Below are 12,776 nucleotides of genomic sequence, written 5' to 3' on the forward strand. Positions count from 1 at the left end.
GACGAGGGCCAATATACTTGCTGGATAAATAGAGATGACTGGTGGGATACTGGAATTACTGTCATCCACATAAAGACTGAAAGAACAACCCGGCAAGTAAGTAACCTGCAGATTCCAGATCGAGAAGTAGAACAAGAAAACCTAGTCGTAGGCCTAATTCGTGATTTTGGGAAAGTACAGAATGTCACAAAAATCACTGCATGTCTCCCTATGCCTTATGCTGCAGGAGACCCAATCCCATGGGGAATAATTCCAGTGCCAGAAATTCCTAAAGTGTTTAAGAATACTACATGGAATTGCAGATTTGTAACCAAAACATGGAATGAAATGACAGATGCATGTTTATTAAAAGACAAAATGACCAAAAAACAATGTGAACAGATGCCCGGATTTTTCCGATGGGTAGTAGTTGGGACATGGGTAACAGGCGAAGACATTGGCCAATTAAAGGGATCTTGTTTAGTTACAGATTTGGTAACATACCCCTGTTCTAAAGTTCCAGTTCAAATAAAACGAGAAAAACAAGAAGAAGTATGTCAAAATATTACTAGCTCTACAACTATGGAAGAGTGGCAAACAATTTGGGGACCCAGTCTACTAGAGACTTATAGTTATATTGGAAAAGTACAGTGGTGTATTCACTGGAAAGGGAAAAAGAATCAAACTTATTCTACAGGAAATAGAGGAAATCATAATTGGAGGACAGAAACACGTACAAAGGAGAATTGGAATTGTACTCGAATATATACATGTGACACCCCAGATGACGAAATAGGATTAATACCAGTCAGGACCCTCCTGCAGTTAGGATGTGAGTGTTGAGGATACAACCATACTATTAAAGGACATGTGAAAAACATTGATTGTCACACTACTACAGTTAGAAGTCCAGGAAACCTAGTATGGGTTATGGGACATGGCCAGTGGACCACCCACATGCCTATAGATGGGCCAGTTGTACCTGTCACACTAGGGATACCTACTCTCTGTCCATTCTGGAAACAAGATAAGTTAACATCAGTAGAAACACAACCACGGAGAAAAAGAGAAATTAGTAAAAATATGGATGACTTGGGATTAGGAGATTGGCATGAACCATCAGCAGGAGTTAAATTTGGATGGGCATTAGAGTCTTTGTTTACACCAATCTCAACATACCGTAACAGAGAGATGTTGTTTAAATTAATGGGACAAACTGAAAGGTTAGCAGCAGTCACTAAGAAAGGATTTAAAGATCTAAATTTACAATTACAAGCCACCACTAGGATGACAGTACAGAATCGAATAGCTCTAGATTTAATCCTATTAAAGGAACACGGAGTCTGTGGATACCTGCATACAAAGGACGACCATTGTTGCGTGCACATCCCAAATGTCACTCAAGAAGTAGAGAAAGATATTAGTCAATTAGAACAAATTGACGAAAATGTTCATGAATTACAAAAGGAAGCAGAACACAATTGGATAGGAGAATTATTCAGCTCCCTAGGTCTCCATGTTTCAGGATGGATATCTTCTGTTATCCAGTACGGAATATTGATTGTAATAATTATTGTTATAGCCATGATTGTTTATAAGTGTCTTTTAGGAATGATTGTAAAAGAAGGTCAACATACGAGACGCATCATGAAAGCCATAACAAGAAAAGAAGTAATCTCACCGCAAGATGGATCACCTCCTGTTCATCAAGAAACTGCAGCTTGAAGATTGCTACATTTGAGCATCCTTGCAGGAAAAGCCTGAAGAATGCTCAAAAGGGGGGACATGTTGCAGAATGATTCAAATTTAGTAGTAGAATGGCTAAGGCTTAGTAGGAGAGTAGGCCTAGAGAGCAGCACTCCAAAGTAGTAGGTTAGCAGCCTTGTTCGTGAGAATGGAATGTACTGAAGAGGTAGGAACAATAATCAAAAGATTTAGCCAAGCATGTATATAACGATTTGTTACCTTAGATACAGTAAGGGTCTGCTGAACGGTTTCTATGGGGTTTCTATGGAGTAGGACAACTTAAACAGATTTATGATTAAAAGTAGATGATTACCAATTGTTATCAGTATGAAATATGAGTTTGTGTTTGTAACTAAGTGTAACTGCTTACAAGTAAGAACTGCACGTAGACATGTTTGTGTAAAGGTATAAAAACTGAACTGAAAATGAGAGTCTTCGGAATCCTGACTTGGGACGCTAGTCCTCAGGTTCCCGGGCCCCGAATAAAGCACCCATAAACCGGCACTCTGTTGGTTTGTGTTTTCGTTACGGGCAACAATATGAACCTGTTATTACAAACATGCAAACTGGATGTACTAAATTTGTCATTCTTTTTTGAAGCAGACTGGATGAATCTTCAGTCTTAATTTCATATCTCTCGTTACTTAACAAAACAAATTTTGCTCTGTGATTATTTCTAACAGTGCAGGCAAAAAGTGCATTCCATCTACCATCACCTGACTGTGAGCATTTTCTGTGAGTCTTTTTTTTCACCATCTCTCTTTGAGATGACAAGCCTTTACCTTGTAAAGCCCTCTACACCAAGACTCAGAAATCTATTAGCATTACTATCTACCCTTAAGTATTCTTCACAAGTTTGCTGCTCACCACTAGCACTCTTTGTATTTTTTTCTCTAGTAGCAAGCTTTATGATCAAATTGACAACTTTGGCTTCCAGATGCCAGTATAGGTCTACAGCTCTGAATGTCAAATCCTATTTTAAGAATCATAATAGTAATAATTTACATATACTTCAATCTTTATGTGATAAAGATAAATAAGGACTCTAAGGTACAATGCACTGTGTGGCAGGAATCCTTGAAAAGGATTGTAAGCAAAACAATGACTTCAGCTCTGTTCCATCACTACACACAGAAATGGATGCTGAATATCAAGAAAACCACAGGAAACAGAGCCAAATGAAGTGCCCGCTTAGGCAGCCCATATTGGAAAAGCGGACTACCTGCATTTCTGATAGTACTTCCCCCATTTCATCCACATAGAAAGCGTGCAAAGAGTCTCTCCAGGGTTTACCATAAGACATTGCTCCAGATCTTAACCTACCACACCTGACTATGCAGCACAGGAGAGCCCCTGTTGGGACTGTTACCTGAAGATCCCACTATAGTTCATTGCATCAAGAAAGTAAGTAAAATACCTTAGAGTAATTCATGTTAAATACTGTCATGCTGTAACCAAAAGGAATGATAAGCAACTTAGCAAAAGTGATCAATTAAATATTTAATTGCACTTGATCATTGGCAAGTCCTGTGGAATCACCCTATGAAAGGGAAATGCAAAAGGACCAGCACGTAGTATTTGCAGTACATTGAGTGAGAATAACAGTAGCTGGTAGCTAACAAAGCAGTGGTTTAAAGACCAGTTACAAAGTAAGTTGCAATAAATAACTAAGACAATTAACTCTGAAGACTTACTACTTTATCATCCTTACTCTAAAAAATTAGAGAGAGAAAAAAGATAACAATTTGGCTGACACTTAAATGCTTAATGCATATAATGACAGACTTTGTCAAGTTGATTGTATCTGTGGTTTCTCCATTGAAATTACCCATTACATTCATATAATTCTGAGGCTTTTTTAAAAAACTCAATATTTATATAACAAAGATTGGCCCAATGCCATATCTGTCAGGAATTTACTGCATGAACCTAACTGCATAAATGGTTGCTGTTCCTCAGATCTGCACTGACTTGGCATTTTACCGCTTAATCATTAGTATTAAGTTGAGATAATGGGAGCTACCATTGTTCCATTCATGAACCATTAACCATATTATACTATTTTAATTACATATATTCAGAAAAAAAGTCTGCAGTAACTTTCAAGATAAACTAGATTCCATTGTTCTTAAATACATAGTATCATCACTTCTTGATTTGCACAGAAACTATGTTCCCAGCTGCCAATTGTTGCTATTAATCTGGTTTAGTAACACTATTCAAACAAATAAAAGTTAGAATACCCACTTCACAATTTTAATGTGAACTATGCACCTATCCAGAATAAGCATTCTGATCAGTATTTTCAAAGACAGCTTGCTAAAAAGGTTACTCAATAAACACTGTGCACTCTGTTGTTTTGTTGGTGTTTGGTTTCTGTTCTAATGTTAGAGAATGTTGCACTAACACTTTGAGACAGAGAATAAAGATCATGGTTCTCAAAACAAGAGCCCAATTCTGTAAAGGAAGAATTTCTTTTAACAGCCATGGCTTTTCATGCAGCCTACCATACCTTGCAGCCAAGTTTAGGAGACAGTCCCCAGTGATTTTCTTCACAGAGTTCACATTTCTGTCCCTGAGTGTGAGGGGGACAAATGCACTGGCCCGAATCAGCATTACAGTTGTTCTGAGTATGAGCACAGTCACAGGCTGCAAGAGAAACAGAACCAAATTATATAACTTCATCCTTGCTTTAGATACAGAGAAAAAACTCCAAGACCACCTATAGTCTTATTTTTCTTAATTATGCAGTACAGTTTGCCCATTCCACTAGGAATCCCTTGCCATCCCTAATCACTGAAAAACAAATTATGACCACAGTGACATTTCATCTTTTTATTGGAATCCCATTATTGCTTCTTGACTTGGCCTATTTTGTGTTTTAAAAAGCAATGCTGCATTTCCATGGGGGAATCAACAGAGCTAAACAAAATTACTGTGGAGAAGAGTAAATCTGTAGAAAAACAATTCTATTATAGAACATATAAAACTCATCAGGAGAAAATATTAATCTCAGGAATTGCTTATGGAATAATAGGGATGGATAACTTTTTATTACAACTAATAATTGCAAGAAACACTTGTGTATTTAAGAAATGCAGTACTATTCCAGCTAAAAAGCAGAAGTTCAGAAAAGTGGTTTTATTGTTTTAAAACATTTATAAAATTTCCAATACTGAAATTGTTAAAGCTAACTAAGGGATCTTTGATTCTTAGTAAAGACACAGTGTATGTGTTTCAAAACATAATCCCATCACATAATCTCACTGTATATTTCATTTTACTGTACTATTTGAGATATGAAAAGAGTGTTTCTGGCTGGCTGGAAAAACAGTAGGCATTCCTTTAGCTATACTGTGTTGAAAAGGTATCTTATTAGCATGATAAATTAGTTTTTGATGGCATGTTCTCCCTTTGGATGAACATTTTCTTCCTTATCATGACTAAAAGTTGTACACACCCAGGCAATGATGGGAAAATAGAATCAATGATATCTTATCAAAGCATTAAATATATATTTAAGAACTGAATGGAAAAAATAAAGTAAAAATCTTTAAGAGTAGTAGCTCTTCACTTTTACAGTTGCAGAAAAAAAAAAGGTTTTATTCCCTCTGTAGGACTGAAAGGTTTTATAGAAGAGACAAAGGAGCTATTGAGGATGTGATGTTTCTCTCATGCACCCTTTATGAGTTATTTCATAGTCACCACCTTTTACAAGGAACCACACGATAAGCAAAGAAATGTTTTGTTCTCCAGCTTAATCAAAGTATTAGTAGACCTTTCTACAGATTCTTCCATACAGTCAACAAAACAACTGACCTTTGCCAGAGTTCAACATACATTGCAGGAAGAAATTCCATACAAACTCTAAAAGGATCATGGATCAGAGCTTACGTGTGCAGCCACCATCCTGGAATGCATAAAAGCCGTGAGCACAACGATCACACTTTTCTCCAGCCACTCCTGGTACACAGTGACATTGCCCCTGATGATTGCAGCCCTCAGAGACCGAGCCAAATTGACTGCAGTTGCAGGGAATGCAGCCAAGCCCAGTAAGCAGGCCATAATAACCATTCTGTTGGACAAGAAATAGATTTGAGCTATGATTCATAAATTTTTGAAAACAATACAATATACACTCTTGTTTTCTCTTGTTTACTTTCCATGATGTCTGACCTGCATGAATATTGGTCAACACTGTGTGTCTGCTGTGGGAAGACTCCCTGGCCTTATCTCTTCACTGCTCCCACCTACACACAAGTATATCATATAAACTCGGGTGAAAAGCTGAACACTGAAATGCTCTTGTGGTCCTCCACTCTCACGAATAAGACACTATGTTTTGAAGTCTGGTGTTATTTTAATTTAAAGACTTGCATGAGATGAGGGTGGGCTGTGCTGATCATGCACAGCTATCTGTGACTATGAATGAAAGCCTAGAACAGAGCTGGTCAGTGACTTATGATACATGTGGATTGAAAGTCATTCAGCTGGGCTGGCACAAGGGCAGTAACTGGGCACAGATTTCCTGCTCTGGTCTTTGATGCAGTTTTACACTTAGCATGGCCCAGAAACAGCTTTGTAAATACTGTAAATATTGTAAATATTCACTGGTTTGTATCACCAGTGAATATTTACTTGTTCTTATAAGCCTTGCCTTTTAGCTGAAACCCTTTTGGCATTCAGCCATGATGTATTTATTATCACTAACTACGTTTTTTCAGATGTTCCCATCAAGACTTCATTTTACAGAAGCACAGTACTAAGATCTCCTCAAGTTTGTTATCATTTTTCAGTTTGTTTTTTGGTAAGCCCGCATGACTGCACCCTGAACAGCCCTACGCAGAAGGGCGCTCAGTCAACTACATCGCTTCACATCTGCAAAGAGCCCATGGAGAGCAATTTGCAATTGCAAAGGCCTGTTGAGACAAACTTCGGTCTCTCCTCCAGCAACAGATCCCCTCTCCCCTGAATATGCTTGTTGCTGTATCTCTGTATCTGCTTGAATCAATATTTATAGATAGAGGAAGACAAGAACATGCATATCTTAGCAACAGGTAAATATTTGCTTACCAAGCATTTATCACATCTTTCTCCAATCACATTTGATTTGCAGGAACAGACACCTGTCTCATGTTGACAAGTACTTGAAAGAGAACCATTCACATGGCATGCACAGGCTTCAGACAAAAAGAAACAAAATGAAAAATTATTCATGTGTATCTGTACGCATTCATTATTATACAGAATTCCAAATTTGGTAGACATTGTGCTTCACCTGTTTATATCTCACAGATATTAATATACTAGAGTAATGCCTGTGCATTTGGGCGAAAAGAAAAAAAAAACACCTCTGAATGGCTACATTTGAGAAGTTTTTTTCTTCCAGCCCTGTATGTGACATTCAGAAGTAGGAAATGTGTACAGCACATCACTGGAGGGACAGTGAGCCTATAAGTTTCAGGGATATCAAGTGTCAGACCCCAGGATAACACATTCCCCCTCCTCAGCTTAATCCAACACCACAGTTTTCAACTTGCACTTGCCAACTCATAACTTGAATATTAAGTCTTTCAGTAAAGGTGCATATTTGCCCACGCATTTTGCTACATGTACACATTTTTGTGCTCTTTAAATTTTAAGAGTAATCATAATGGCTTACCACGACAGTTTTTGTCAATCACTGCATCCCCATAATACCCATCAGCACACTTTTCACAGTGGTGACCTGCTGTATTTCCCAGACATTTCAAGCATTGTCCTGTGAAGGTATCACAGTGGCCATCTTCTTGAGGGTTTACATTCCCATTGCATTCACAGGGAGCACATGATTGTCCAGGCATGAGTGGATTTCCATAGTAACCATTAGCACACCTGCATGAGAGTTTAAAAACTTTAGCTGGATTGTGGTCATATTATACATTCTTCCCACTAAAGGGACTATTTCCTATTAAATTTTAATATACGGTGTCTCTGTATTACAAGAAAAGACAAAATGGAAAGGAAAATTTTACTAGGAATGTTCTGTACATGTGGTATGAACAATTCAAGGCAAGATGCACACTTAGTGATGGTAATTACACAGATATTTTAGCCAAAGTTAGTGTACATACCTTTCACATTGAGAACCAGTATAGCCTGGAAGACAGTTGTCACAGACAATTCCACCTTCTTCACTCAGCTGGCAAGTAGGACTGAAACTATCAACAACATTTATGGCAGTCAGTATCAATACACAGAATCACAAGATTTCTACAACCATTCAATATCCACCCTTTAAGTCCATGCAACTATCTACATAATCATGTAATTGCAATGTTTTCTAGTTTAACATCAATGTTTTAAACATTACAATATGTCAAAATAAGGTACAATTTTCAAAAACTCTTTTTGAAGTTTTTTTTTTTCTTTTAATGGAAGATTTTAAAAGTTCCTAAAAACTTGGCTCTCATTCTGGCAAATCTGTACAATTTCTGTACTGAGTTCCTCTTTTTCACATGCAACACTTCTGCCCTTCTGCTGTTTTCTGAAACAACATGAAAGATAACCGCGATTTTGCTGCCAAGTTCAAGGACAGGTTGAATTATTACTTTCAACCACCATGCACAAATTGCACCAGTTCACTCAGCCTCTCTTAGCCTGGTCTATGCATGTGGACCTGGAAAAAAAAATGTTTCTATGAGATATAATCAAATCATGGAGTTAAAAAGCCCTTTTCTCTCCTCTTCAGATTTCAAGACATTTTACTTTATCTCGCTTTCTGGTTTTGCTGAAGATGCAAAGGATAGTCTCACATAAGCAGCTTACTTGTTTGCAGCAGAACTGAGAGGACATGCACAGGGCTGGCAGTCCTCAGATGTTCCTTGGGATGGACTTCCATAGAAGCCAGGCAAGCACTTATCACAGAAAGGTCCTGTTGTGTTGTGTTGGCAAGCCTGTGAGACATGGAAAAAAAATCTTCCTGTATTTTCTCTTTATGGTTTTTCAGCCCCTGAGGGATTCCTACAGCAGTCTGCACGCAGTATAACATTCAAGGAAGTCGTTCTTCAAGCCAGGAAGAACAGCGTAGAACTTTGAAAACAAGTGTTTGATTTCTTTTTCTGAGTTGTAACAGCAAATCCCAATTGTTTTTTCCTAAATTTTAGAATCTACTTCACACTATGAAACCAGCCACATTACTTATACACATGCTTAAATATATTTTACATATCGAACACATTTGCAGTAATAAACTAAACAATGAAAAGCCAGAAAAATAAACACTTGGTACCCACAGCTTGAAATGTATGTACACTGTAAACTTGTCTCCCACAGTCAAAATGCTCTCTTAACTTCTAAATAGATGCTTAAAACACAAAACACTTTGAAGGGTGACTTACAAAGCAAACACCATGAATATCACACTCAGTTGCATGCCCATTGCACTTGCAGGGTTGACAAATACCTCCAAAGAGTATTCCATCCACGCGGTAGAACCCAGGGAGACAGGACTGAAAAGAAATTAGGGGGAAAAAGCAGTAGCTTTATCTGTGTTGAAAGTACACATCAAAACATTTTCAAAGAGTGCACTTCTGACCACCCACCATCTAACTCATTCACGCTGTGGTAACTGAATGCTCTTTCAACTCTATTGATGTCAATGTAGCTCTTTTCTGGAGGTTGTTTTTTACTTGCACTGAATAAAGGGGATAAGAATTAACTTCATAAAACTTTAATTCAGCTCTTTGTCCCCTGGAGGCACAAAAGTTTTGTGCGGTTTAATATGTGAAGTTCTTTATTATGGGACAATATAAAAACCAGATGTTTTACCTCGTCTGCAGAATCATTAACAGTGCTATGGCACAAGGCTTCGTAACAAAATTATTTGCCAAAATAATTCCTGCTATTCTGCAGATGGGGCTATGCCTCTCTAATCTTCTATTCACTGATAGACAAGACACCACCTTCCACAACACATTTGACCCTTGTGGGTTCTTCCAAAAGCTAGCTTTCCTCCCTGCTAAGGTTCTTTATTGCCCCCATAAACTTAATGACACATAACAGAAATAAACTGTACATGATTCAGATCCATAAAATGTTTTATTAATGAGTAAGGTAAGCTCAAAACAGCTTCACAGAGCTTTCACAGCTGATCTCTCTGCAACACTGATATTCTGAAGTGCAACATCATCTTTTGGTGCCATCAAAAAGAATTAAGAAATAAGTTTATAATCCCATTTAGCGCATCTGAAAGAAAATATCTACAGCATTGTGTAGAGTATAGTAAGCAGCAATTCACCACAGAACATAATACTTTTATGGCAGTATAATTAAAGGCAGCCTGCCTTTAAAACTTTGATCCCTTTTGATAGGAGATAATTTTGCATACACAAAACACTGTAAGAGGTTACCTCACATGATATTCCTGTGTAACCTTGAGGACACTCACAGAATTCCACATCTGGTGCTGAAGAAAGATCTATAACATTTGCACTTGCAGTATCCAGAGTCACAGAGTCCAGCCTAGGATCAAGTATGAAAACATCATTTGTTCCCCAGATTTGATTCTGAACAGGAGTTTGCTTCTAAGTAGGTAACACCACCAAGTGCTGATCCCTGGCAGGGACAGCTGAGGAACAGGCACAAATCTCTGCTGTAAAAAGTCTATGATCACGGTCTTATCACAGCATTTCCAATTTTGGCAGTAGATGTGCCTTCCTCCTGTTATCATTATTGTTACTAGAAATTGTCTCTTCTCCTGTGGAGTGGTTTAAACAAAACCCTTCCCCTCTGTTGTGGTATTAGAGGTACTTCAGTGGGCCAGACTTCTATAGCTGTCCTGAAGTAAGACAGCTTTACTGGCACCATGTTTAAAATGGACACATATCACAGGTGGGTAAGTAGGGAAAAACAGCACCAGCTCATTTGATACTGAACACAACAGAACAAAAAATCTCTTACTACAAACAGTGGCATTTTGCAGCAGAGACAATCTTCTCAGCCACATGCAAAATTTTGTTAAGAAATCTTTGCAAACATTCCATAAAGATGAACACACTATACCTAAGTGGACATAAATATCACCCAGAATGGTGCTGGTGCACAAAAAGGCACAAAGCAAATTTGCTATCAAGTCCTATTTTATTGGCATGAAATGCTACCAAATCAGGGAATGAGGAAGAAAGGTTGTTCGTGAGTCTAAGGAAATTAAGAAAAAAAAGGATGAGCTTATTCCCTGGAGAGTGATACAACTTTATTCCTGTATCTTGGAGAACAGGTAAAACAGAGATCTTTGTGGTCTGATGCAGATACTGCCAATGTTGGTTTGAGACCACGGAATGATCATCTAGTCCATTCCAGCACAATTTTCCAATTAACCACTCTCTTAGAGATAAGTGTCAATAACATCTACAAAAAAACATCAAAAGAAACTACAACCAATGTCTTTACTGACAGATTTCCAATAGTCAGGATTAACTTGCCACATACCAAAACAAGCATACTGTTGAGAGCTTTAGAGGTATTTCCCTCTAAACAAAGCAGCCATTGTAATAAGGCTTTTATGCAGTATTCCTTTAAAGCACAAAACAATGTTTCTGCTATGAGATATCTTTGAAACCAAATGCCCCTTTCCACACACTCCATATAACTTTATTTTGAGGACAAGACTGGTCGTGAGAAAATTCAATAAATAACATTTTTTCTAGAAAATATTAACATAAAACCTCAGGAATATTCTACGAATAGTGATTCATATGCAGAAAAATCATAGAAGTATATAGATTAACTTAAATATTTTGTCTCACTCACCTGTACACAGCTTTCTTGGCAATGTTGTAGTTGGCCCTGATCAGAAGATGGGTCACATTTACCAGAACAGTCATCAACATTTCCCGGTCTATAGCTTTTTTTGTATTGAACTCTATGAAATTCTCCGATACGAATCTCACTGCATTAGAGTACTCCTCGTATGGTTGTAATGACAAGCCCGCTGCTCTTGTACTCAGAATCTGCCCATTACCCTGAAATTCAAAGACAGAGAAAACATTTTCCACATTTGTATGTAAATTTTATTAAACAATTACATTTAGTGTCAAATATACACCCATGTAATACAGAAGAGTCAATCGAACTAGATTTCTTGCATTAGGTAAGTAAAAGGTCTAAATTTTCCACGGCTTCAAGGAAGACCACAATGCCATTTTTTTTTTGGTTCAGAAACTTTAGAAATACTTTTCTTTTGGAAAAGAATAAATTAAATGAAAAATAAGCAATCAGCAAGAACACTCATCTGTTCCATAAATGCAAGTTCTTCAAGTTTATTGTAGTTTTGTAAACAGCTTTGTGGAAATGGTAATAAACACCTCACCCATTTACACACAGATTGAATTTTAGGTATTTATCATTTAAAACTAATATTGTACACCTACAATTTCAGACAAATGGGTCAGAAAATCAGAGAAATAAGTAGAAATAAAATCTTGATAGTGATTTTTAAGGGACTTAAAATTGACAAAACTACTATAGAAGTATTATTTTATTTTTTTAACTCCTTCATAGATTCCTAATAATGTCTGAATAGTAACAAGTTGAAAAAAAAAATTTACCTGAATGATGACATCCACACTAGATACTATATCACTGTCCACACTCTCCATTGGAATGTCGTAAGATACCGTATACTTCAAGTCTCCACCAAAAGCTGTGAGCTGAAAGAATAAAAAGCAAAGTCTCAACAACACAATAACCTCCAGTCAACACAAAGAAATTACATGGGTCAGTACAATCTCCAAATTATAGGAGTATATGGCTTACAAATACCACTTTCCAGGAAAAAATTAACATGCCATGAGTATCAGCACAGGGACAAGCACTGGCTTGTTGCCTACAGGTGGTGGAAGCTAGCTCAAGGCACTACAGGTGATTCAAGTAAGTGCCCTCATTCAGTGAAACACTTACAGGACTTTCAACAAATAGCAGAGGTATACACAATCATCCTAGCCAAGGGGCACAGCACGCTGGAGTTATTCACATTCCATGCTCCACCTTTCAGAGTCCTTAGCCCCACAACT

At 37.5% G+C, this 12,776-nt stretch overlaps 1 protein-coding gene across 1 annotated transcript in view; it reads right to left on the reverse strand.

Annotated features, from left to right (window-relative positions):
* LAMA1 (laminin subunit alpha 1) overlaps nt 1-12,776 on the reverse strand; it is a 107,234-nt gene that overhangs the window by 48,238 nt on the left and 46,220 nt on the right. The window contains exons 13-22 of the mRNA XM_032680816.1: nt 12,312-12,413; nt 11,515-11,726; nt 10,116-10,227; nt 9,105-9,215; nt 8,533-8,660; nt 7,839-7,925; nt 7,388-7,599; nt 6,799-6,905; nt 5,620-5,800; nt 4,238-4,374 (exon numbers count right to left, since the gene is read on the reverse strand). Of these exons, the coding sequence (XP_032536707.1) occupies nt 4,238-4,374; nt 5,620-5,800; nt 6,799-6,905; nt 7,388-7,599; nt 7,839-7,925; nt 8,533-8,660; nt 9,105-9,215; nt 10,116-10,227; nt 11,515-11,726; nt 12,312-12,413 (1,389 nt within the window). The remainder of the gene's footprint in view (nt 1-4,237; nt 4,375-5,619; nt 5,801-6,798; nt 6,906-7,387; nt 7,600-7,838; nt 7,926-8,532; nt 8,661-9,104; nt 9,216-10,115; nt 10,228-11,514; nt 11,727-12,311; nt 12,414-12,776) is intronic.

Source organism: Chiroxiphia lanceolata, chromosome 1, assembly GCF_009829145.1.
Source record: "Chiroxiphia lanceolata isolate bChiLan1 chromosome 1, bChiLan1.pri, whole genome shotgun sequence".
Taxonomy (NCBI): domain Eukaryota; kingdom Metazoa; phylum Chordata; class Aves; order Passeriformes; family Pipridae; genus Chiroxiphia; species Chiroxiphia lanceolata.